At 33.2% G+C, this 27,846-nt stretch overlaps 2 protein-coding genes across 5 annotated transcripts; one reads left to right on the forward strand and one right to left on the reverse strand.

Annotated features, from left to right (window-relative positions):
- The first annotated feature begins 1,241 nt into the window (after positions 1-1,241).
- LOC146900903 (BEL1-like homeodomain protein 2) lies at positions 1,242-11,022 on the forward strand. The gene is made up of 5 exons (XM_085736079.1): positions 1,242-1,630; positions 1,790-3,307; positions 4,294-4,679; positions 7,343-7,403; positions 9,977-11,022. Exons 2-5 carry the CDS (start codon positions 2,003-2,005, stop codon positions 10,619-10,621), a joined length of 2,397 nt encoding a protein of 798 aa, XP_085592205.1. The 5' UTR covers positions 1,242-1,630; positions 1,790-2,002; the 3' UTR covers positions 10,622-11,022.
- A 10,903-nt stretch (positions 11,023-21,925) lies between these two features.
- LOC146900904 (BTB/POZ domain protein) lies at positions 21,926-27,254 on the reverse strand. 4 transcript variants are annotated; one of them, XM_085736082.1, is made up of 3 exons: positions 27,104-27,254; positions 25,860-26,795; positions 21,926-23,147 (listed from the first exon to the last, which is right to left on the reverse strand). In XM_085736082.1, exons 2-3 carry the CDS (start codon positions 26,514-26,516, stop codon positions 22,176-22,178), a joined length of 1,629 nt encoding a protein of 542 aa, XP_085592208.1. In that variant the 5' UTR covers positions 26,517-26,795; positions 27,104-27,254; the 3' UTR covers positions 21,926-22,175. The 4 variants fall into 4 exon arrangements, with proteins under 4 accessions (XP_085592208.1, XP_085592206.1, XP_085592207.1 ...); XM_085736080.1 differs by having other exon boundaries at positions 25,860-26,805; XM_085736081.1 differs by having other exon boundaries at positions 25,860-26,805; positions 26,927-27,111.
- Positions 27,255-27,846: the final 592 nt, after the last annotated feature.

Below are 27,846 nucleotides of genomic sequence, written 5' to 3' on the forward strand. Positions count from 1 at the left end.
GCAAATATAACACAAATAACACACTTTTTTTTTCTTTAATTTGTTTGGGAGAAATTTCATGAACTTCTAATATATATATTTCCTTTTACTGTTAAAAAAAATAAAATTAGACACTGGTTAAAAATAATAATTCTACTAAAGGTGTTATGTTATAATTTATTTTTACATTTTTTTTTTTGTATGAATATAATTCAAGTACATTTTTATGTCACAGACTACGGGTTCAACTTTGTTATATAGCTAGTAACTTTCCGTTAAGGTGACCTAAAATGTAAAATGCAAACATTATCCAAAGTGATATGAATGATTAGAAGTTAAAATTAAGAGTTAACACCATTCCAAAGAAGATTATTAATGCATGTTAAAGAAGGCGAAACATAAAAAACACCTGTAAAAATCAAAGGCTTCACCAAAATGGAAAATGAACATGACCATCAAGTGACAGCGCCAAACCTTAAAGCGGTTATGGGTGCTTTTCAGAAACTATGTCTCCCACACAATTAAACCTAACTTGTCTATTTTGCCCATCCAATGGCACGTGCCATCCATCCACTTCCTTTACCCTTCCTCGTTTATCAATTTCTCATTACCCTTCTCTTCTCCTATCTCACTTCACCTATTAATTAAGTCATAAATTAATTTTGTAGAAATTTCAATGACCACATTGACCTTGCTACTTGTCTAACTAAATGTTTCCATATGCAATGATTACCTAGGTTATTATAGTCATTTCAACATAATTAAAAAGATGGGATAGTTTGGATCATTGAGATGACTTTGTACTGGCCTTATCTTTATTTTATTCCGCATAATTTTATGTTGGTTTCCAAAGGACGTATTCAAATGACAATAAAATCCAACACTTCCAATAGCATCATCATGAATATATATTTTACACCACCAAACACCAAATCCAACCCTAATAAAATCTACAGAAAATATTTCTTAACATGAATTAGAATATTCCATTAATATTATCTTGGCTGTCAAGCATACATATGAAATAATATTATTAGAAGAAAAAAAAAACTATATATATGAATATTCTCTTATTTTAGATTCCTTTTTATTTATTTTAGTTTTGTAAATATATGTGCAAGGTTATTATGGTAATTGTAGAATATGAATATTTTGTTATTGGCTTGCAATCTATTACTACCACATATGTTAATTTAGTGTGATAGTGAAGAATTGGAAGAAATGAAAATATAAAAAGGCATTATTGGTGGGAGAAAAATACTAAAGGAGGTGGTGAAGATCAAAGAAGAGGGAGAAGAACAACGACCGCTTCTCTTTCTCTTTCTCTCTCTATCTCTCTCTCTCTCTCTCTCTCTCACTGTGTTTATTTGAGAGAGATATATGAGTCCCCTCCAAATCCACCATTTTTAATTTTTATAATTGTATGCTTTCTTTTTCCATAAGTTGTTTTGCATAGACAATAGTACTAACTGCAAAGAGCAACAAAGAGAAAGAAAAAGGAGGGACAGAGAAAGAAAGAGACCATTGAGAGTGCATATGTGAGTGTGCCTGTATGTGTGAGAGAGAAGGAATTCAAGAAACCATCAATAGCTCAGAAGTGAAAACGATGTTTGAAAACTCTTCATCCTTTCATACTCTTCACATCTATCAGGTACAATATTACATGTGTGTGTATATATATATTACATGACATGATAACTCGAAGCTGAAAATGATGAAAGCAAAATATCATGTATTTTTATTTCCTTATGTTTTCTAATTTTCTTGCATCATTTACATATGATATGATGTTTTATGTTTAATTTTTCAGATCGATCGTTATTATTGATCAATTCAATTCAATTTGAAAGCAAGGAATATTGATAATGGTGAAGATGATGATGATGAGCAAGAAGTTAAGTTGGGAATAGCAACAACACCATCATCACTTCCTTCAACTTTCTCAAATTCATCAAGCATACAAAATTATCATAATTCCTTTAATTCATCAATCTTAGAAAAGTCTCAAAACTCAAACAATTCTATGTCCCAAGATTATCATCACCACCAGCAGCACCAGAACCACCACCAACAAGGAATCTTCGCCTTCTCGAACGGATTCGAGAGATCGAACACTCCAGAAAACAACAATCCACACCAGCAACAACAACAAATTCAAAGAGACAAAGTGAGAATTCAAGACTTCGACTCACAACAACAACCACCACAACCACCGCCGCCACCACTAATAGGCAACATAGAAGAAGAACAAGAAGCTCTACCGGTTTACGAAACAACCGGAATGTTGTCCGAGATGTTCAATTTCCCTCACGGCGCCTCGGCAGCCGAATTATTAGAACAACAACAGCAGCAGCAACAACAACAAATGGCATCAACAAGAACACCACCAACACCACATGGAATAGGCAATTCCAGTGACTGGTACGGAAACAGACAAACGATGTTAACAGATTCAAAAAATCATCATAATAATCGTGACAGTAGCAGCAGCAGCAGCAGCATATTTCATCATCAAAATCATCATCAGATGTCAAACATTAATGCTGAGTCAGCAGCTGCCATGCAGCTTTTTCTCATGAACCCGCAAACCACCAGATCCCCATCACCACCACCACCTCAACCTCATCCTTCATCTACTAATTCTTCCACTCTCCACATGTTACTTCCCAATCCTTCAACTACTAATCTCCAAGGTTATAATTCCGGAGCCGGAGGGTCTTTCGGTCAATTCACATGGGCTCAAGAAGGAGGAGGAGGAGGAGCAACATCAAGTCATCACCAACTCAACAACAACCAACCAGAAATGGCAAGTGTTGTTGAAGGACAAGGTCTTTCGTTGTCGTTATCGTCTTCCTTACAACATCATCATTCAGAGGATTTAAGAATGGGAGATGCTGCTGCTGGTGGTTTTCTATATTACAATCAAGGAGGACCAGGAACTTCTTACAAGAATCTTGGTAGTGTTCATCATCATCATTTACAAGGAGGTGGATTAGGACAGATTAATCATATTCATCAAGGACATGTTGGATTTGGTTCATCTTCTTCTTCTTCGTTAGGTGTTGTTAATGTGTTGAGGAATTCAAAATATGTTAAAGCTGCTCAAGAATTGTTGGAAGAGTTTTGTAGTGTTGGAAGGGGTCAATTCAAGAAGAATAAATTTAGCAGACAATTATCAAACCCTAATTCAAATCAAGGTGGTGGTGGTGGTAGTGTTGGTGGTGGTGGTGCTTCTTCATCTTCATCAAAAGATGTTTCACCTTTGTCACCTGCTGATAGGATTGAGCATCAAAGAAGGAAGGTCAAACTTCTAACCATGCTTGACGAGGCATGTAATCTCTCTCCCTCTCTCTCTCTCTCCTTCTTTCTCTCTCCTACCTTCTCTCATTCATCAAGAGTCAAGGTCTACACATATTATTTTTTTTTTTATCTTAATTATTTAATTTATTTAAAATATTTATAAAACATATAGTACTCTAGTGAGTATCTTGAATTTCAGAAAGGCAAAAGCCGGCTGCTATATAGTAGGGTTCCACAACTTAGGAACAGTTGGTAAGGATTTGAGATCCTTATTTTAATCAAAACTTTTTTTTTAATCCTAAGATTCTATTGGTGAGAAGATTTCATTTTATAGTACTAGCTACCTAGCTAGTAACAATTTCAGTTTTTTTTTTTTTTAAATAAAAAAGTTGAAAAATAAAAGTAGTTTGGTGAAAGGGTTAAAAATGAGACACTATACCATCTAATCTAATCTATATATAAGAGAATACGTCAATCAAGAAGCGACGTTTCCTCTGATTATTATTAAGACTGACCAAACCAAACAGAAAAGAAAGCACTCACTCCCCAATCATATATACTACGTAGCAAAGTTGTTAGAATTGCATTGTCATATCTCAAATCCATAGTACTCATCATTATAGTAATATTGCAATAATATGATAATGATCTTTCTTAATATCTCATTTCACTAACTTAGGAGGTATCGGGAGAAATGTCTTTTCTTTACTTAAATTTTTTTCAATTTAATTTACATAAACACATTCACTTTTTTACTCTCTATATTTATGTGATACATGTTAGTTTCACAATATGCATGGATTAGTTGATAACTATATAAAATAATTAATTAAGTAGGTCGATGGTTGATCAAGCTTTATTACAAACCACACGATGGGAAATGAGTAGTAAATGAGAACGTGCATGCGCCGAATGAATCTATCTTCCACCCGTTACAAACAGCCTTTTTCAACAATGCATCATATCATATACTAATAATTAATACATAACCATATGTTATAATTATTTGTACAGGTGGATAGAAGATACAGTCATTACTGTGAACAAATGCAAATGGTGGTGAACTCATTTGACCTAGTAATGGGATTTGGAGCAGCAGTTCCATACACGGCACTAGCTCAGAAAGCAATGTCACGCCATTTTCGTTGCTTAAAGGATGCAATAACAGCACAGTTGAAACATAGTTGTGAGTTATTAGGAGAGAAAGATGGTGTGGGGACCTCAGGTTTGACCAAAGGAGAAACACCAAGACTTAAACTTCTTGAACAAAGCTTGAGACAGCAGAGAGCGTTTCATCAGATGGGGATGATGGAACAGGAAGCTTGGAGACCACAGAGAGGTTTGCCTGAACGATCTGTCAACATTTTGAGAGCCTGGCTTTTTGAACATTTTCTTCATCCGTACGTTCTTTCTCTCACTCTCATTATTATTCATTCTTATACATACATTGCATAGCAAGTCATATATTTAACAATAAATATTACATAGGATAAAAGAATGGGTTTGAAAAGAACATTTTTTATATCTCTGTGAGAACGTAGCAAGGCAATCGTAATTACGATGTATCAGTTGTACATATTGATTGCAGTAATATGTAATTATTACATCTAATGGTAATATTAAGTTTAGTGATCGATGCAACTCGTGCTTCGATCACAATTTAAAACCCTAGAGTAAGGGGTCTAAATTCTTTGCAGGCTACATCTAGGGGTGTTCGCGGTTCGGTCTGGATCGGTTTTGAGGTAAAAAATCAACCGATCGAAAATAAAAATCACGTGCGGTTCGGTTCGGTTTGGATGATTATGTTAAAAAAAATCCGAACCGATCTGATCCAAATATATGCGGTTTAATTTGGATCGGTTTTTGGATATCCAAAGTGCAATAAGTAATTTTTTTTATTAATATTAATATTACTCAAACATCGTAAAATAATAGGTTTGATACAAAATATGACATAAATTTATTAAAAAAAGTTAACATTACACAATGAAAATGATTGATTATATTTGAAATAGAAGAAGTAGTAATAATATAGATTAAATTAATGCAATATATAAGATTAAATACCAATAATAAATATATTAATGCATTATATAATACTAATAAAATAATAAATAAGTATAAAAATTTACTTTTGCGGTTCGGTTTGGTTCGGTTCGGTTTTGAAAAAGCAATCTGAAATCCGATCCGATCATAGCGGTTTTTCCAAAACAACATCCAAACACATCCAAAAATATTCGGTTTTTTGCGGTTTTCGGTTTTTTTGGATCGGTTTGCGGTTTTATTTTGGATCGGTTTGGATTTGAACACCCCTAGCTACATCGCTATGTAGCAATTCTAGAGCTGATGGTTTGACTTTGATCATTTACAACAAGGATTTCAATGTGAAGCCTTTAAGTTTAAGTGAAAAATTTATATACAGTCATATCCAACAACTCTGCAGAAACAACAACAAAGATTTCAGAGTCAATTAAATTTGAAGTTAAAGTCCAACCGCACCGATTATATTTAGAGATTTGGATCGCCTACCACCGTTACTTAGAAATTTGAGTGCTAAATTTATTTACACTCATATCCAACAGCTCTGCAGCAACAACAATAGAGATTTCAGAGTCAATAAAATTTGAAGTTAAAGTCCAATCGCACCCTTTACATTTAGAGATTTGGATCGTCTACCACCGTTACTTAGAAATTTGAGTGCTATATTTATTTGCACTCATATCCAACAGCTCTGCAACAACTACAATGGAGATTTCAGAGTTAATTAAATTTGAAGTTAAAGTCCAACAACACCCCTTACATTTAGATATTTGGATCGTCTACCACCGTTACTTAGAAATTTGAGTGCTAAATTTATTTACACTCATATTCAACAGCTCTGCAGCAAAAACAATAGAGATTTCAGAGTCAATTAAATTTGAAGTTAAAGTCCAACTGCACCCCTTACATTTAGAAATTTGGATCGCCTACCAATATTATTTAGAGATTTGAGTCCTAAATTTATTTCCACTCATATCCAACGACTCTGCAGCAACTACAACAGAGATTTCAGAGTATATTCAATTTGAAGTTAAAAGTCCAACCACGCCCTTTACACTTAGAAATTTGGATCAGGTACCATTGTTGCACGATGAAGCTATCTTAGAAAATGCATTTCCTACATTTAAATCTAATTAATGGTTATAGCTACTACAGAAGTTTTGAGAACTTGGATGCTCTACAACTACATATGATCCCGCAGTTGCAGAGACCGTTAGATTTAGAGAGAAAAACAAATTTAAGGATTTCTTTTGTAAACTTAACCGTCCCTACAACTATAGTATCATAGGTGAGACGAGATTAGATGATCCAAACAATGAATGTTAGGGTAAGATAACTTGCATGGGTTGATCAACAGCTCATATTATAATAATAATAATAATAATCGTGGTTTGTTAGATTTGAGATAAGAGAAAAAGCCGTTCTTAATGATTGCAAAGATTGTGAATGTGAGGTACTATATCTACATACCGTGACATAATATAACACTCCTTTATTAATTAACTTTAAAGTTGCAATAAAGCATAAGACACCGTACGATAGAAAGATGCCTTGATGAGATCAATACTTGTACAAAAAGAGTAAAGTAACACAGTTTCCGTTAATTAACTAATTAAGAAGAAGAAAAAGGAGTTGCAGAGAGTGGATAAAGCCCCACCCTAAAGAGAGAATCTAAAAGCCATTATTTAAGCAATATACAAGTCTTTACTCTCATTAAATTTCAGACACCCTGGATGTTAATAACTCACTACTATAAAAGCTGTAAAGATGCATGAATAAGTCTTCTTCAATATTCACCTGTTTTAACTGCAATTAATTTAACATTGATAAATAAAGTATAGTAGTTAATTTTTTTCATTGAATATTGAATGATATCATAGATTGTCACGCCAGGGAGACAGACAGAAAGAAATGTTATGATATGATATAAATTGAATGTATAGTAATATTAGAGAAAGGTGAATGTGTGTTTATACGGTTAAGGGAAATGAGTGTGATGTCATTTTCTGGTCTCTTTCCTCAGGTACCCGAGTGATGCAGATAAGCATCTCTTAGCAAGACAGACTGGCCTTTCCAGAAATCAGGTTCGTCCCCTCCACTCTTAGCTTTCCACAATCCACATATATATATATATATATAAGACAATTATTTTTCATATACTTCTTTGTAATTATTTAACTAAATTAATTACATGCACGGACCACATGCATAATGAGATAAAATATATATAAAAGTATGAAAGATATGATTCCGTGTATGAAATTATGAAATGCAAAAGAAGGGACCATTTGAAAGTTTCATTGTTTTTTTTGGGTTTTGTTTTCTCTTGGTTTTTTTTCTTCTCTTTTTAATTCTCTTCCTTTTATACAAAACACAAAAACCAACATCCCCTTTATTTATTATTGTGTTTCTTCCTTTTCTTATCTTCCATTTTTAACTTTTTATTTATTTTGGATTTATCTACTCTTTCATATAACATAGGTCACACATTTGAATTGACACATTTGAATTAACTAAAGTATGTTAAAACTGTAATTTTGTTAACATGACAACACATGGTAATTTTGTAAAACTCACTACCTATCAAAACATACATTAATATACTATCGAGACATGAAGTTTCGATAAACATACGAAATCTTATTCCTTAATCAATCAGTCAACGTCATATTATATTTTTATATTATTTTATTATAAAATTAAACAAATGTTAAACAAATTTTACCCACTAGTATTCAACTAAACTCCAAGATATGTAAGAATTTACCTAAAATTTTAGCTGTTTGGTTACTTTTTCTCCCTCTAGCAAACACTTTCTCTCTCATATCAATTGGCTTCACTTCCCCCCAACTACACAATAGGGACCATAAATAAGGAAAATAAATGATCTTTTCCAGATATTATTGTCTCATCGTGGTAAATTCCTTTCATGTTTATGCCCTCTCTAGTCACCCAATTAATGCAAAATCTTACGTGTTCATGCAACTTCCCTTAATAGAACTAGTATCTTATTTCCCTTTAAGAGTTCACTTTCACATAGCAGTAATCTTTCTGCATTAAAAAAAATCATAGCAGTAATCTTTTCTAACTTAATTATTAATAAAGTCTTCTTTTGTACTACAAAGAAACTGTCAGAGAAATGATAGTATATGGTAGCTGATTATTTTATTCTCAATAAACAGCACTTTTCTTCTTTATCTTCCTAATTGGTGTTTTATATAAGCAGCTACATGTTAAGTTCTTACCCCTTATGTATACGCCTACACCTAGTCAGTGATACGGGGAAAGGACAACACAGTCTAGAATCTATAGGATTCAAGGTCATACAAAACTTTGTCCCTAGCCTAATTTTAAGAAAAAAAACTGCTCATAAATAGTTCATATTTTCATTTTTTTTGTCATGTATGTCACCCCATATATAACATATATTTTGGAGCTTAATCATGGTACTTAATCATGAGTCACAATATTTGTGATGTTTTGAAGAAAATATGATTGGTACATCCTTAATTGTTTTCAGAAAACCTAATTAATATTTTCCAAATTTATAGAACATTTTAGAATATTTATAATGTGAAGATTTTAGATTAATATAATTATACAATATGTACAAGAAATTGAGTATTTTTATGAATACCATATATACAATAGTGAGACAAACAGAATTGAAAGAAAGCAGTCTTTTATGTTTCCTTTTTTTCTTAAAGCAGAAAACAAAATTGAATTATTGAGTGTACTTTTTACGTTTGTTGAAAATTAAATCTGGAGGTCGATGTCAATTGGATAGCTCAAGGTTTGCATGCAAAAATTGTGCCATTATTTTAGAGGTGACAACTGTCATATCATATCCTAAAGTTTCTATAAGTATAAGTATAGTGTATTTAATCATTTGATGTTACCTTATTTTTTAGATTTAATTATTTTTAAGTAAATTTAAATTTTTGTTTTCTTAAATGGGAATATAGGAAAAACTAAGTACAAAGGGATTGTACTTAAGCTCATTACAAAGATATAGTAGAGACAAAAAAGAAGTAACAAAGTGTAGAACGAGGACACAACCAACACAAAACCCAGCTCAAAAAACAATGAATCATCCAAAAATATAAGAGCTCCCTAAAAAACTTGCTCAAAAACCACTTCCAAAGATAGAGCTAAATACTTGTGTCGAGCATTGTCTAATATGTTTTATGAGTGGACCTTCCTATTTTTCGTAAGTTTTAATAAAATTTTATTTTCATTTTCAATTTTTTTATCAAAGATAGTAAAAGTTCATCAATCAATTTTCAGAGGTTTATATTAGAAACACTTATTTGTTCCTATCTTTTTTCATGAGTACCAAAAATCATCTTCTTTTAAATCAATAAATTACCTCAAGAGTGTGAAGCAAGTGCATATTAGTTTTTAGATTTAAATATAATTTTAGTTCTTACAAATTTTATTATAATTTTTTACTTTTAGTCCTAATAATACTTTTGCTTTTGGTCTACAATACATATAAGATAAATCAATTATTCACTAAATATAAAAAAATGACTTATCGTTTATTCAATACATATAAGTACAATGCATAGCAAAGTTAATGTGAGGTAGACTAATGTACAATGCTGCATGCATAAAAAATCAATAGTACATTAAACGTGTGTGATTTAAATTTCAGGTATCAAACTGGTTCATTAATGCTAGGGTTCGTTTGTGGAAACCCATGGTAGAAGATATGTACCAACAAGAACTTAAAGAAGCAGAAGGATCATCAGAAGGAGATCAAGAAGATAAGAATCAAAGCAGTACTAGCAACAATAACAACACAAGTGGTCACATATCTACAACTACAACAACAAATATTATTGCACAAACTCCAACACAACCTTCAACAACAACAACATCTACAACAACAACAACAACACCACAACCTACAAGCAACAACAATCAGCTGATGAGATCCAACAATACTATCAATGCCAATGAAAACGACCCATCACTTACACCATTAATAAATAGACAAGGCTTATCGGAAAACCAAGCAATGTTGTTGCAACAACAACCATCTTCCACCGTTAAAACCACCGTCTCTGAGGTGGCACCACCTATCTCCGATTCAATGGCTATTGATGACACTTGTCGACATGGCAGCTTTGTTTCAGCGGAATATGGGACCACTGGTACCTCTGCTGACATTGGTTCTACACTCATCAGATTTGGGACCAATACTACTGGTGACGTGTCACTCACTTTAGGGCTACGTCACGCCGGAAATTTGCCTGATAAAACATCTTTCTCTCTTACAGACTTTGGAGGCATTTAATTTTTCATTCTAATCTATATATTATTATTATATTATTACTTCACATAATAATCATCATCATAATAATAATACTATATATTTATTTATAGGTGGCTGCTTTATTTATCAAGATTATGATATACTATCAAAAGATAACATTTTTCCTCTTTTGGTTTCTCTAGAGCTTTCATATTCCTCCTTCTATAATATGCATTTTATGGAAGGAAAGGAAGAAGGGAATACGGTTTGAGAAACCGTAGCCTTATGTGCCATCATGATCATCAGCTGGCTAGCTAGGTAGCTCTTGGTGATTTGTATAACTGTATAGTAGGTTGTTTTATGTGGTTCTTTTTTGCCCCATATTTGTACTTAATGAAGGTTTTGTATCTTAATTAATTAATTTGATCATAGCACTTTATCCATTATATTTTGTTATAACCAATATGTATTAATGGGAGTACAAGATTGCAACCCATTACAAAGAACCTAATTATTAGTTAACCACTTTGCAAGCAAAAGAAAGGGTTATCATACTAGGAATTCCCCAAATCAGTCGGCTTTCATCAAAGGTCGATAACGTGTTGATATGGTTGTGCCGGTGAATGAGATCATTGATCTTGTCAAAAGATCTAGGAGAGAGTATCTTGTCTTTAAAGCTGACTATGAAAAGGTGTACGATCGACTATGTAAGCTGGGATTTCCTGGATTATTGATGGTCAAGGTTTGGGTTCTATGATAGATGGAGGGTTTGGATCGGGATGTGTGTTTTAACTAATAATCTTTCGGTCTTAATTAGTCAATGGTATTCCTATTGAGGAGATTAGTATTCAAAGGGGTCTTAAACAAAGAGACCCTCAACGACATTTTCGCTTCCTCCTCATAGTAGAGGGGTTTAGTGGGTTGATTCGGCAAGCTCGGACCTTTAATAGGTTTAGTATATAGTTTCATTATCGATACTTCAGGGCTATATTTGTGTCTCATCTGCAATATGTGGATGATACACTTTTCATCAAGGAGGCGGCGATGGAGAATTAGTGGTCCATTAAGGTTATTATGTGTTGTTTTGAGCTCACTTCTGGTCTTAATGTTAACTTCTTTAAGAGCAGCATATTAGGGGTCGTTCACGACTATTGCGAGACAACTCCTTGTGTTAGGGGGTCACCATAATTAGGTTCTCAATAGCATTCTGGTGCATCTCGTTCATGAAAATTCCAGTTAAGGTTGGAGTCTTTTTTCCAACTTCAGAGACATTTTTGTGGGGTTGGTTGAAAGGAGTGAGGGAAATATCTTGGGGTAAGGTGGTTCGTTGTTTGTAGGGTGGGTTTGGTATGGAGGAAAAAAGGACTTTTAATTTGGCTTTACATAGGAAGTGAAGATGGTGATTTATCACCAAGGACAAGGAGTTGTGAAAGGATCCACACCTTGCTACTCAGGGTATCCCTCTATTTAGCCACATACTTTTGATCTTGGGTGCACGATCCTAAAGGCCAGTATCTGTTCGCTCGTCCTACTTATCCTTAACTTTCGAAATGCCTATTGTAGCTGGGTTGTCAGGGGATAATCTTCAAACTCTCAATAAGGTCTAGAAAATCTTTTATTCTAGTAAGGTTGTTGCCTTTTCTTAGCAACTCTGTTTGGATAAGGTTCTAACTCATCATATATTACTATGTTGTAGGCTTATTTCTGCTATTGTTGGGGATCCTTATGGTTTTGTGCCTATGGTCAAGAGTATGTGTGTCGTATGTTTGTTGTTTTCACCCTTTCTCTATAGATATGATAATGTGTGTTCAAGTAGTGGGGTTTGACATGGTTATATATAACCATGACTACTTCACACTCTTCTCTTTGTTATACCCAACAAAGGTAGGTCTTAGTTTGGCATGCGATGGTATGGGTGATTTAGACGTTCGAAAATGATGTTATCTTTTTGGATGTGGTTCCATGTGTTCAACTTTTGGTGGATGTGATTAGGTTTCTTCTTGGAAATGGTTGTTGGGGAAGGTCAGTGGATACTCTCAAACTTTAAATGTTGGAACTCTTACTTTGTTTGGATAGATAAGCTTCACCGCATCTTTTTGGGGCGACATTCTTGCGGATTTCATCCTATCATTGGGTGTGCATTTTTACTAGTTAGTTGGCTTTCTCCTACTTTTGTTGTTGTTTTTCCGCATGAAATGGTTTTGAGTAGTGAAGACTTTTATGATCATTGCCTCTAATCAAAGAGAATTAACCATCAAGCATCGTCCAATCTGATGGTCTTACTCAGAATTTCACATCCTCTAATCAAGTTCGTTTAATTCTTAGCACTTTAAGATTTTATGGTTGCTCAACATTCTTTGTTGATTTAATTTCTCAACGTTTTTAAACACTCAACACAATTCAAACCCCCCTCTTTCTCTAAACTATTTTTTTTTCTTTTTGTTTGCTTCTACTTTTGTGTGTTATAACTCTTCAATGATATTTTGTGTAATGGTTAAAAAATTCTCTTTGTGTTTCCAATATTTTCAATTGCTATAAGAGTTTGGTCCTTAAAACATTCAAAAAATTTAAGAATTGATCGTTTTGATTTGACTTGGTTTCTCATTAGTTGATTCCAATTTTCAAAAATAAGTTCTTTTAGTACATCTTGTACTTAGGTGTTTCACTGCCGTTGTTAATATATTTCATTTTTATGTCTTCAAAAAAAATAAGTTCTTTGTTTTTGTTTAGAAAACAGGAATGACTAAATCATTCTTTTAAAAGATTTTATTTAATAAAATTCAAAATATTTTCTTAATTCTTTTGTTTTCTGTTATTTGTTTCTACTTTTCCATCAACATTTTTTGTTGGTGTTTTCAAGTCAACTTATATACGCTTTATTATTTTTGAATGAATTTTTAAAAGTATGTATAAAATATTATAAGAATCTCTTTCACGAAAAAAATTTAGAATTTTTTTAAAAAAAAGAATTAAATATAAAGTATTCATGTTTAATTTATTCATAGTTAAAAAAATCTAAAGTTTTGCAAAAGAAATTTATATAATGTATTACACACTAAAAAATTGAACCATACGCTTGACTTAACTTAAAAACAAAAACAAAAAATGTTGACTGAAAACATTTAAAAGACCATTGTTTGAAAGAAAAAATTATAGAAACTAAAACTTAAGTATCATATATTTATAAGGTCAAAAGCCTTATTTAATTCTAAAGAAAATATTATAGGCAAATGTTAGTGATATAAGTTAGTTAATTTCTTCAAAAAAAAAGTTAGTTAATTTCTAGAATTTGAACCTTAGTTTCTCTTTATTAATACTTTTTCGATGTCTGTCATGTTCTCTCTTTTTTTTTTTTTCCTCAAAAAATATTCTCTTTTTTTTTTTTGGTACAAATGTCTTCCAATATTCATTTGTTTGAAAAAGTTAAAAGAATATATTAAAATCAACAAAAGCTCCTCTATTACAAGATGTATCAAAGGAAGCAGCTAAAATGTTTAGATGTTACAATAACACAAACAAACTACTACACAATAGCCGAAAGAAAATAAAAAATCATGTTACAGCCTGAAAGCATAACAAAGGACTCAATATCCAAACCGTGTACTCAAAATCAAAAAGGGCTTAAACGATTTTAGCCACCAATATGCTTGAAGTTTAACCTTTTTCAAAAAAGAGGAAAGTTGTTCTGTCTTATTGTGAAATTGTCTCATATTGCGATCCTTCCAAATAATAAAAAAGAACTGAACACCAAATTATATTAAAAGTCAAATGAGACTTATTGGAAAATCCCCCAAGACCTCCAAACTGAGTAAAATGTTCAATTAACGAACCATGAAGAGACGTAGAAAAACCTAGCCAACCCAATATCAAAAGGCAAAGTTGATTGTAGAAAGCACAAGTAAAAAACAAATGGTCTTGATCCTCCACCGTGCCACAAGTAGCCGTGCACAAGGAATCATTGTAATCCAAATTGTTTCTCCTAAACAGATTCATTTTTGTTGCTAATCTATTCAAGAACAAACGCCAACTAAAAAATATTGCTCGTAAGTGGAATTTGCTTAAGCCACAAAACATGATTAAAACGGTCATCAACATCAATTTTAGAAGTTGTCAAAAGATTATAAACACTTTTGACTATGTATCGATGGAAGAATGAAGCTTCCAAATCCACCTGGCAGTTCAACTTGCAAAACAGCAAGTGACAACTGCTCTACACACTCCCTCATCAACCCTACCTCTCATGCAAACAATCTTCTACGTCACTCCCACGCCTTACCATTTGGTTTCCACCCCAAAACTAGACATCCCCGCAAATGTCAACCAATAAGTCTATAGTTTTTTTTTTAGGGGAAGTCTATAGTTTTATTGGTATCGCCATTGTTATCACCCATTATCGATAATTAATCAGTTTTTGGGATGGACCCAGCCTGCTGAAATTTTAGGTGAAAGAATAAATTGGAACATGAGTTATACACGAATAGCCCACATGGTGGTACCAATTCTATTTTTTTTTTGTCATCTTTTTTGCAAATGCAAATTATAATAAAAAAAAAAAGTGTAGCTGTAAATTGAAATATATAATCTTGTAATCATTTAGCTGAGTTAAAACGCTGCTTGTATGATAGCTCGTCCTTACTTTCTTTTCTTCTTCCAATTGATCATTACTCGATTATAAATAAATAAACTCAATATTCATGTGGTCCAATGTCCATATGCCAACCAATAAATTGTATCAAAAAATCAATATGCCAACCAAAAAATATAATTAATAAAGAATATTACTGTATGATAGCGAAAGTTTACAGTATTTGTTTTATTTAAGTGATGTGACATTTTTTTCTATACTATCCCAAGTTAGGAAGAATAAGGAGAGATAGCCCTAGTTCTCTTAAATTAATTTCGTGTTGATAAAGACAATTTATCCTACATACGACAAAACTGTTCACGAACATAAAGTTTAAATGAATTAACTTTAAAAAAAAAAGTGATTTTTAAGTAAAAAAAAGTTTCAAAAATGTATATGAACAAGACAGTGAAGCATGATTCAATTTTTGAAAAACCAGGCGGGATAAGGTTGGAGTTAAAAGGTCCTACAAAGAGCACATTCATCTAGAGTCAGGCCAGGACCACTAAACATTTATTTAAGTCTCTGGCTAATCAAATTGTGCTTTTTACAGCAAAAAGATAAATAATAATTGGTACATTGAGCTTTTTACACATTATATGGTTCAGTTAAGTACTTTAGCTTTTTTGACAAGAGTTAGGTATTTAGTTATTACGGTTAATGTATAATTTAAGTTTTTCATTCTAATTTTTTTTCCTTATTAGCTCTAAAGAATATTAATTACTGTAATAAAAAATATTAATTAGCGTACCATTTAATTTTTCTACAAAGTTCTCACCAAAAATCACAAACAAGTTTTTATTCAAATAGGGGCGATTTTTTTACCACTGCTACAATTATGGGTAAGCACTTAATTAAACTCTCTAAAATAATTTATCAAATAAATACTTAATTAATTAGTCGGTCCTTGAGCCGGATATTCAATTTTCAAAAATAAATAATAAAAAAGAAACTTAATTAATTAATTTTTTTTTTTTAGACACATGTATTTCTCTAAGATTAATTTTACAGCTTATCCATTTCTATGGCTAGTTAGTGAGGGTCTGAGGAAATATCTTATTTTTGTATCTCATGCATGGCAACATTATTAACAAGAGAAAAAGTGTTCTATAAGGAAGTTTGAATGTTTTCATCATGTGTCCCTTTTCAATGAAATTTCAATTCTGAACGTGTGTCATCAATATTTCATGGTATCAAATTGATTTTCAATTTTCCATTTTAAGCTCAGATTCCTTTTGAAACTGTAGCACACTTTTGTACTAAGAGGAGTAAAACTAGAAAACAAAATTTCACATTCAATAATAAAAAAATCAAAATATTTATATATGAAAGAGACTTGCTTTAAGCCTAAGGTTGAGGACCCCATGTATTTAAATTTCTGCATGCGTGAAAAAACCGGGAATAAATTCTCCCTAAAAATATTTTTGTTCCTATCCCAAATTAATGTCATGCTAAAAACTTTTTAAGATATAAGGGTATCTTTTAGAATTCCCATGAGATAGTATAGTAACTATATACATTTGATTTTTCACACAGAGAGTAATAAAAAGCAGTTTTAATTTCTGCTATGGTAGCTACATGTGTGATGTAGACTTATAATCAATGAAAGAGACTGAAGGAATGTCCCTTGCTTTTTTGTTTTTACTTTTGAAATTGTGTTAGAGACAGATTCGGTTACTAGTAGGGCACATGAAATTAAACCAAGTGTCACTAAAAACAATTTAATTTAATTTAATTTAATTTAATTTAATTTAATTTAATTTAATTTAATTTAATTTAATTTAATTTAATTTAATTTAATTTAATTTAAAATGTTACTATAAGTTACGTGATTGGAATGATGTATAAAATTACAGCAACAGTTACATCGGGGTATAGGACAATATTAATGTTGTACTATATACTATACCTCAATATTCAGATCCCAACCAAGCAAAAGCAAAAAAAAAAATGAGCATCTTTGCCAGAAATATTTCTGCTTTTTTAGTTGTACCTTGAGCTTGTAGATGCCATATTGTACTGTTACTATCACATGAATGGATTATGATATGAACTTATGGTCTAAAATTTCATGTGGTGTTGAACAAGTGAGAGAGATAGAGGGCAAAATTTGATTCCTTGAACCCTTTGAACCTTTGACTGTTGTTAGACGTACCTAGTGCTGACAAGTGATAAAGAAAAGAGAGAGTATATATATGGTTTGCCAATTTCATTGTTTTTCATAGCACAAAAAGAGTAAATTAATAAAATGGCATATTAATGCCATTAATCAAAATAGACCCTTGAACATGGCAGCAAAATTCATCCTCACGGATACGCGCCCAAACCAAATCATATTTGACGGATTTTCTCCGCTTTGACTAGGTTTGAGTAAGTGTTTGCGTTTTTTCAAATTTCAAAACACAGGTACTGGAGGGGAAACGGGAATTTAGATACACACTCCGAACGTATAACAAAACCCTCCCCGAATATATAAAAAAATCAATTTGTAACGCTTTTTATATAAATAGAAACTCAAACCCTAAAATCATTTTATTCACACAGTTAAAGTCTCAGTCTCTCAGATGACACACACTTCTTAGAGTTCTCTCTCTCCTTCCATATCTCACACTCTTAGTCTCTCACTTCTCCATCATCATAGTTATTTGATCGTCATCATCTCTTTGTTGGATAATGCATTATAACATTGCACCCGGGACTAAAAAATACATTTTTTATTAAAAAAAATATTATCCACTATGGGGATGGGGATGAGGTGGGGATACCCGAGCCCGACGAGGATGGGGATGAGATTCGATTTCCCATCCCCGTTGGGTATGGGTAGGGTAACGGGTAAGTATATGAGAGTAGAGTATGGGGACGGGTAAGGTAAAACACGTCCCCACCCCATTGTCATGCATACCCTTCATCTTGTGTTATCATCATCCTCAAAAACAAAAATCTTGTGTTATCATCAACTGTGTTGGCCATGATCCGACCGGAGTACCAGCATATATCGTGAAAAGGCATGATGTCTTGGGTATCTTCGTACGACCTCCAGATAAAATCATTCACCATCAGATCTATGAGGCCTCGGTAGTGTGCAGGATCAGCATGGCCCCTTGTCGGTTTAAATCAGCCAGCATGCGGGTCACAACGATCATACCACTCCACAAGCTCCCACATATAGAGCTTCTTGAAGTTGTACATAGCTCATGCCTACAAATACAAACAAACAATCATATTAACACAAGTATATGAAAACAAATATTTCAACATCATGCATATATAAACACAATAATATCAACACATTTATAATATGCTATAGAAAAGATTAAATTACTACCATAAGTAGAGGCATGTATCTGATATTGTAGCCATTTGTAGGGTATGTAGCCTCTGAAAGCTGGGTGTAGAGATATAATCCCACCCCAGGACCAAGTGCTCACCTTTTATAAATCATGCAGGCCTTCAACCATATCACATTAACGTGTTTGTTGGTCTTGTTGGTGAAAATGATGACACTAACCAAGAACAACAAGAATGCATTAATGTAGTACTCTCTAGTCTTACCGAGCTCCTCCTCCTCATCATCATCATCAGCCGAGTCCTCTAACTGATTGCACCTATCAGGGAGTCTATCATACGGCTTCTTCAGGTTAGAAATACTAATATTCTGACCCCCACTATATGCTCGTCTCCTCCCAAGCTTCCTTCTCTGTTAAACCCAGCTCAGTCTGCATCAGCTCAATACTCAACTCGCAACTACAATCGTTGTAGTGCATGAGCCTCCCTCGGATAGGGATGTGTAGAAGACATGCCACACCATCAAGTGTGATGGTCATCTCCCCAACATACAAATGGAAGTTGTTGGTCTCCTGATATCATCTCTCCAACAAGGCGGTGATGAGTCCACGGCTGATGGTGGAATACCCAGTCTTAAGGAGGGGGAAAAACGGAATCCATCCACCCGTTGCCAGAACCAATTAGCTTCAGGTCCCGAAATTGTCAACTGGTCATGCCTAATCTTCGTCCCGTGCGAGGAAGGGCCAATGCTCCTCCCAAAATTGAAATACAAAAAATAAAACAAACAAAAAATCATTAAAAATATAAACATTTGAATGACTAAAAAAGACATAACAATTTAATCGTTAAAAAAACTAAAATTAAAATTAACGCTTTAATATGACAATTGAATCGTTAAAAACACAATAATTAAAATAAACATAAAAATATTTTACAATATCAATTGAATCGCAAAAAAAAATTAATATAAACACTTTAATATGACAATTGAATCGTTAAAAAACAATAATTTAAATAAACATATAAACATTTTAAAATATCTATTGAACCGTAAAAAAGACAAAAATCAAAATAAACATTTTAAAATATGACAATTGAATTATTAAAAAAAAAGTAATTAAAGACACTAATTAAATAAAATTATACTTATTGTGGTGTCGCTCCAAAGCTTGCAGGCCACATGTCTACCGAAATTCGGTATAAGCGACGGGTCGGTAGAGCCCCCAGGAAAACTCTATGGTCCGACCTCCTGCTGAGCCTCACCCTCCTGACGTTTTGGCTACTCATACTGAGGATGATGCTCCTCAAACTGTTGTGTGGGGTCCACTACCTGAAGCATGCATGTTTGGGACGACGTCCCCCCCCCCCACACATACACACTCCTACTGTCGCGTCTCCTTATAGCAGAAGGGTGCGCAACCTGCCTATTAGGGTTGGGAATAGGCCAGGCCGACCTACAGGGGTCTACGCCCTGGCCTGTTTATGAAAAAGCCTATTTAAGTAAATAGGCCAGACTTAGGTTATCAAAAAAACATACGAAGCCTGATATGCCGATCTATTTATGCATATTATTAAAATTTATTTTTTATTTATATTAAAATATAATTTAAATTAAACATAAAAATCAAGAAAAAAAACTTAAATAAAGGACTTTTTAAATAGCCTTTGAGGCCTTGTAGTGAAATAGGCTTTTAAGCCCTTAGCAATAGACAGGCCTTACGATGAAATAGGCTTTAAGGCCAATTTGGCCTATTTAGAAGTAAACAAAATTGAATATTTAATAATTTTAATACGAAGTAGGCCTGTAAATAGACTTCAAGGTCAGACCAGACTTTTAAATAGGCCAGACCAGGCCAAAAAAATAGGTATATGAAAGGCCATAGGCCAGGCTCAGGCTTGCAAAAAAATTCGTAGGTCAGGCTCAGGCCTATCAAAGACTGGCCTGACCCGACCTATTCCCACCCTTATTGCCTATCTGCCCGTGAACTCCCGGTCACGGTCTCCCTGCCTGCTCTCAGCCTATCCGGTCTCTCAAACATATCTACTCAACATAAAACAATACAAAAAAATCAATGATTTTTCATAGAGATATTGTGTCATTTCTAACTAATCAACTTCAACTATTCACATTGCACTCAAACTATCACATTGTGTCATTTCGTTCTCTAAACTATTACGTTGCACTCAAATTCACTATAATCAACATTAACAATCCAATTTCTAACTAGTTTAATCATTAACATGCAAAGTATCAAACCATTTTTCATTGAGACATTTTATCAAACACCTAGAGTTCAACATTAACATTGTGATTTCATGGTGTCATTTCAATCCATAAACTACCACATTTGAGTCAAACTTACTCTAGTCAACATCTAAACAACAATTTCTAACTTATTTGATCATTAACAATCAAAAAATCTAACATGTAAATTCTACCCTAAAAATCAAAAAATTGTGAAATTTCATCAAAAAAAATCTAACATTTAAACAAAACAAAAAAAGCCAATGCCAAATGAAGGGAGAAAATCTAGCATAATCACTTACTTGATGTTCAGGTAAAATTTGACGATGATTTGCTCAAAGTTGATGAAAATCGCGCTTTTGAGGGGAGAAAATCGCACTTGTTCTTTTAGAAATGAAATGGCGATTGTTGTTCTGTTTTTATAACAGAACGCAACGTGAGTTAACTCACGTTGGTATGTACCGAACGTGACTCAACTCATGTTGGTGCAACGTGACTTAACTCACGTTGGTGCTACTGAACGTGAATTAACTCACGTTGGGGTTATTTTAGGCACTTTGAGGTGAGAAAGAGCAAATGTCTTTGGGAAAAAAAACAGTTTTCTTGTCTTAGTTAGTCTTTTGGGCCTTTGTTGTTATGGGTCCTTTGAGTTGTCGGCCCTTCTTACTTTACTTTTAGTTGCGTTCGTTTTCAAGTTTTATTGAGAGCAATTTTTCTCAATTTTGCTTATGTATTATTCATCATTTCTCTATGACTTGAGTTGAAGATTCTCCATAATGAAATTCAAAACTCTCTTCCTATGGAAATTTAGAGTGTTAATATGATATCATATTTTCATTTTTTGTTGAAAAACTGTCTCCTCTCTCCATATTTTATTTTGTATAATCTCTCCTTATTGGCTAAGTCTATGATGCACAAGGAAGATAAGTCTTGCATCATGTACAAGGTTGTTTCCACCATTTGTAGACTCGTGCATGGTGCAAAAGTAGTTTACTTATGCATGTTAGACAAATCCTTATTTTTTTATATGATTGGCATCGTGTAGAAAAATATGTCTCGTGCAGACTAGTGAGTTGATCCTTCTAACAAAGGGTATCTTGTTTTAGGCAAATCAAGCAACAAATATACGATCTTTGTTCAAGAGATTATTTTGTAGAGGATTTAAGGACATGCTACTATCTTTAAATTAGGATTAGTTAAAAACTAAGAATTCCATTCCACTCCTTTGAAGAGATTATACAAAAAAAAACAAAAACAGAAATTCATCATTGGGTGATGTTTCCACACAGAATCCACAATCAACTCATGCAATTACAAATAACACATTTCAATGCTAAACTTTTTGTCAGCTGCTGGAAAAAGGTTAACACACGTTCTGCTGTCTACTTAATCTCTACAATCCGTTAAACTCAGTTATATAAAATGCAATTCCACTACTTTATTCATTCATCCTTCTTTGACATCGTCGAACTATCTGACACGGTATTACCTTGATTTTCGACATATGGCCTAATGAATGTTCTGCGCCACCAGACCTCAAAAGCTCTTTGAAGATTAGGACAGCTATCTCCAGTTTTCAAGAAACTTCCAACCCAAGAAAGCAAAATACTTTGTTGATCCTCCAAAGGCAAGGTGAGAATCGTCCTTCCAATTCCTTCCTCTACAAGTTTCCTATCAAACGACCTGCATCCGTGTTGTAACCAATTGTAGTCACTCATTAGAGGCTGCAGCCATGTTTGCAACAACAATTGCCGCGTATCTTTCAATGGCAACAACTCCCCTCTACCAATACCGACATATAGTTTTCCGGAAATGCAGCTGACGTGATAACGGGACACAATCGGCAGCTTTGCATGTAAGACAGCTAACTCCTGCTGGTTTGCCCATAATAGCGCAAACTCGTCAGCGGCTTGTTTGTCAACTAAAATATCAAGCAACCACAAAAGGTTATCAGCTTCAAGAGCTATATGCTTTGCTACAGAATCTCTTTCATCGCTTGGTTTATCTGCAAAGGTTGGTTCTGCAGCCTGCTTGAAGAGAGACAGTAATGAATCTAAGCAGCTTCTGCATGATCTATATATCATGTCATTACAGCTGTCGGTGGAACGCGCGTAACTTGGAAGACTATTGTTCTCTCTGAGGAGCTTTAGAACTATCGATTTCATCTCCCGGCGACCTTTTTCCTCGTTGCTCTTGAGAACAAGTTCGATAATGTGGGAAAGTGTGTCTTTTGGGACATTGGAAACGTCAGAAGAAATTCGTTTCAACACAGGGTTGACCCCAATTCCTTCCCCTTGGAGTTGTAGTACAGTTGAGACCACTTTTTCTTCTTCTTCATCTCCAACCCATGGGACAGCCTCCAAATACTCCAAGCATGATTGGACACATGAGCTGAAGCCAAGGAATTCTGCAACCTGAGGGAATATTATATGTTAGGTTTTCAAAAGAATTTTCAATGTTTCTTCGCCAAATGGAAATATTCAAGTCATTCTAATAAACACAAAAGCAAAAATTGCTTATCATAAAAGTCGCCTTAAATCTTTCACAAATCCCTGAATAAAGCAGCACATATATGCTATATACCACATAACGATCAAAGTGTAATATATAGCTAAACAGAATGTACATGCTATTTTTTCAAAAAAACCAAGTTAAAAATCTATTGATGCATCTACTCGTATAAATTCCATTATGTAGTGACAGATTTTTTTTTTTGAATGGCAAATAGATATATATATGAATATTAAATGTAGTGACAAATTAAACTGAGATGGATGCTGTAACATAAACATAATTACATCAAAGATGTAAATGAAGAAATGGGAAAAAGTGTCCTGCAGATTCAGCAGGGTCTCCTTAACTTGGATGATATCTTTGTTCATACTGAAGTTAATGCTTGCTCATCTTTCAAAACTAGATTTCCACTAAGACCTGTGTTTATGTGCCTGATAGTATTCATTATCTCAAAACTTGTCAGATTTCACTTTTCTTTGGAAAGTGTTTCTTTGGTTTTGCTAAGAAGAATGACATTGACAGCGAACACCAATAAATTATGTGAGGTTCTTCCTAGTCTAATGGTACCTCCATTTTTAGGGACACACATACCTTTTCGACAAATGGGCTCAAAACCTATGTTGAATTTCATGAATAGGAAATAAAATAAGACATAGGAGGAAAGATCCAAATAGTAGGACACTGGATTATATATATTGGAGGACATCAAAAGGGTTTATTTCCAATACATCAGAACAAAATGGTCAAAATAATGAGACTGATTAGGAATGAAGGCACTATACTATGTACAACACAAAAATATAAATTGTAGGTTCAGTCATCAGCGCCACCTTTTATAGTTAAAACTTGTAGAGATAGGTTCCAAGTTATTTGATAAATAAAAATACTATGACCTTTTAGGAATAAGAATACAATTTATAGATTATGTTAAGAAGGAAAAAACACATGAAGCGTCATGATTATATCGCGATAGTCACAACAGTTTCAATTCATGGAACACTCTACTCTTCAATGCAAGTGTTGTATCTCTGTGTCATCATTAGTGACATACAAGTGATACAAGCTAGTTATGTATATATTTTTTTAAGAGTAGTCAATTGCGGATTGCGGTGCGTAGCGGCCGACCCCAAAAATGCTATAGCGGGATAGCGCATAGCGCTATGACCGCTATTTGATAACTTTTTTGACAAATTACGTAAATAATACTATAAATTATAAACAAACATATATCTAATATAAAATTAAATATAACATTCAAATCTCATGAAACATTCATAAATCATACAAAACACCCAAATCTTATGAAAGTTTTTACTCATGAATCATTCATAAATCATACAAAACACCCAAATCTTATGAAAGCTTTAAAGTCTCCAACATAGTATCAAAAGTCTTAATCAAAATTCAACATAGTAGTCAATCTCGGATAGCGGTGCGTAGAGGCCAACCTCAAAAGTTGGTTAGCGGGTTAGCGTATAGTGGTATGACAAATAGTGGTCACCGATATTTGATCATTTTTTTAACAAATTACATGAATAATGTTACAAAGTATAAACAAACTTACATATTTCTTAAAAAAAACTTATATTTAATATAAAATTAATTATAACACTCAAATCTCATGAGACATTCATAAATCAAAATGCCAAAAATCAAAAGATAGAGGAACAAATAAAAAATTCATAAAACAAGAGAAACCATAAAACAGAGGAAGAAAAAAAAGAACAGAACAGAGAAACCATACAACAGAGTCAATTTGGTTTTAAAAATCCCCAAAATGCCCTAAAATAAATTTAGAAATTTGGAAACCATACAAAATGTTTTAAAAATAGTGTCAATTTGAAAATTTTCAACTGAAATCAAAATAGCGGCTGAAGTGGCCGTTATCCGCTCCGCTATGCCACTATAGAAGCTGAAGCGGCCGCTATCTCGTTCCACACCGCTACGACAATTAGCGTAGCGGTTCGTCGCCGCTACGCTACGCGCGGCCGCTATAGCGCCGCTATCGGCAGCTATTGACTACACTCATTAACCATAGCTTAAAAAAATATCTAATTCCAATTGAGTAACCAACAAGAGGTTTGTTTTATCATCATCTATATAAGTAATCTATATAAGTAATATTTACATCACAGGTTTACTTTGTATGCAACTCTTTATAGAATAGAGAACATATCATGTAACAAAAAAAATCAAGGCCTCCCAAAAAATATGCATCCATAAATTGCTTTAAAACTAATTATTCTTGAAACAAACAACTATAACACACCAGTTTTCATTTCACTGCAGAAGCTTCCCTTTCATAATCGCAATGTTTCTAATGTTTCTATACTCGATTACAGTAAAAGTGTCACAAATAATACAAAATCGTTCATATTTCCTAAACTCAAACTTCTTATATGATCCATAACAAATGAATATGCAGTTGGTGTGTAAATGCAATGAAAACCAAATCATTAGAAGCAGTGGTAAATAGCAATTTACAAGCCGAAGGACATGTATAATCAAACCATATATCAAGCTGACGGTACCGGAAAGATTTATCATAAGGGAGCATGAAATAACTCAACAGAAAGGAGTATTAAAATTAATGGCAGTTGTATAGAAAATACCTTAAGAATTCGAAGAATGCGAGAAACATTCTGTTTCATAAGCCGCTGTTTCATTTCCTTGCAGTACATCAAACCAACAGTTTCAACATATATTTCAACATCCTCACAATCACCGATTTGAAGACAAGACAGATCTGATTGCTCCGAAATCTTTTTAGAAAAGAAACTACTCTTCTCTGTCAGAACATCCCTATGCACACTCAACTTAACAGAAAACCCTTGCTTCCCTAATAAAACCACCTTCATATCACAAGTTCCAGGTTCACCAAACTCAATGGCCACCTTTCTCGGCATGGTTTCAATTTTCGGTCTAGAAGATACTCTCTCAGCAGCTAAAGATGTTCCGGCTAAAGACCTTTCTACACCAATACTACATTGTTGATCATCAGAAATCACCAATCTAGATGGTGCAGGTGCAGAACCTCTTCTCTCAGTCACCTGCACTGCAACCGGCTTTTTCTGAACACTAGTTTTCGGTTGCGGTTGTGGTGGTGATGAAGAAGGTTTGGTTTTATTCAAAGGATTCTGAGGCTTATGGCTTTTCTGAAACACAACAGGTGAAGGACAACACCAAAACCCTTCAGGGGTAACAGCTATTGGAACATTCCTAATCTTGGCTTGTCCTTGATCCACCCTATTAAGCCTAACATCACCCATGTTTATAAAAATCAATGATTTTTACCAACACAACTAATTTAAGATTGCATCAGTGAGAAAATGATGCTGTTGAAAAACCAGACATAACCAAACAAGTTACAAGTTTCTATGTAACAAACATTAATTGTACTAACTAACTAACTATATAGTCAAGTCAAAGGATAAGAGAATATTTAGCCAAATTTTTTTCCACTATTTCCGGAAGTTGAATTCTTCTTTTGAATTAACTGCTTTTCCTTCATGAAAATCAACACTTGTAATCAATCTCTGAAGCTGAATCTGCTTTTTCCTTCATGAAAACATAAACAATATTAATTTTTATATTATTTCCTCAAAAGGGTCAACAAAGGAATCAAATCTACATCAAAATAACAGAAAAAAAAATATGCAGAAAATTAAACACAACCAACCTCACTTTAAAGTAAAGAATTTTCAAAAGCATAGAGTTAAAACAAAACAACCCTTTAGTTAACTACAGATCAGAAGCATAGAAAAACTAAATACAGAAGATAACAGAACAAAAACACAGAGAAAAATGATTCTTTTCTGAAACTAGCTACTATAACACAAAAAGATTAAAACTTTACCTAAAAATGGTCTGTTCTGAAACCCTTTCAGTGTTGAAAACAATGAGTGAATTATTTTGTTAAATTTGTAAAGTAGAGAAAAGAAAAACAGCACAAGAACCGAAAAAGCAAAAAGAGAATGGATGATGATAGCTCATGAACTGTGTTTTCTACTTTAACAGTTCCATTCCATGCTTTTGATGATTATTTTCACTTTGTGGGTCTCTCAGAAAATTTTTGTTGTATTGAATTGGACCACAGAATTATTTAACACTAGTACATTATTTGTTGTATTCTAGTATTTTCATTTTTGAAATGTTATTGTTTTGTTTTGTTGGGAACAAAAACAAAAGTTTTTTTTTTTTTGTTTGTGTTTTTTTTTTGTAAGATGTTACACAACTCAGCACACATAATAATAGTAGTGACAGTAAGCATGCCTTCAAATTTATTCCATTTTTTGAATATTTTATTTATAGTTCCATAAATGTTTATAAGATTCTTTGTGTCTTAGTTGCTTTAGGAGACCGTCGTTGGATTTTCTAGGCTGGGAGTTATGATCATGTAGAGTAAAGATGAAGAATGTTACTCCTCCGTTTCAAAATACATGTCCAAATCAATCACTTCACATATGTCAATGCACAATTTTGACCGTTAATATCTTTAATTATATAAATGAAAAAATTATAAAAATTTAATATTTTGAAAATATTTGTCGAGACAAATCAAACAACATCTTACATGTTAATATTTGTATTTATAGATTA

Source organism: Medicago sativa, chromosome 8 (assembly GCF_051527215.1).
Source record: "Medicago sativa cultivar Bolivia chromosome 8, Bolivia_mono, whole genome shotgun sequence".
NCBI classification, from domain to species: domain Eukaryota; kingdom Viridiplantae; phylum Streptophyta; class Magnoliopsida; order Fabales; family Fabaceae; genus Medicago; species Medicago sativa.

Excerpts from the sequence above, each read along its gene's own strand:
- LOC146900903 (XM_085736079.1), top strand. The coding sequence starts at position 2,003 with ATGTCCCAAGATTATCATCACCACCAGCAGCACCAGAACCACCACCAA. Across the intron at positions 3,308-4,293 it reads TTCTAACCATGCTTGACGAG|GTGGATAGAAGATACAGTCA; the intron begins GCATGTAATCTC and ends TTATTTGTACAG. Across the intron at positions 4,680-7,342 it reads TTTGAACATTTTCTTCATCC|GTACCCGAGTGATGCAGATA; the intron begins GTACGTTCTTTC and ends CTCTTTCCTCAG.
- LOC146900904 (XM_085736082.1), bottom strand. The coding sequence starts at position 26,516 with ATGGGTGATGTTAGGCTTAATAGGGTGGATCAAGGACAAGCCAAGATT. Across the intron at positions 23,148-25,859 it reads GCATTCTTCGAATTCTTAAG|GTTGCAGAATTCCTTGGCTT; the intron begins GTATTTTCTATA and ends ATATTCCCTCAG.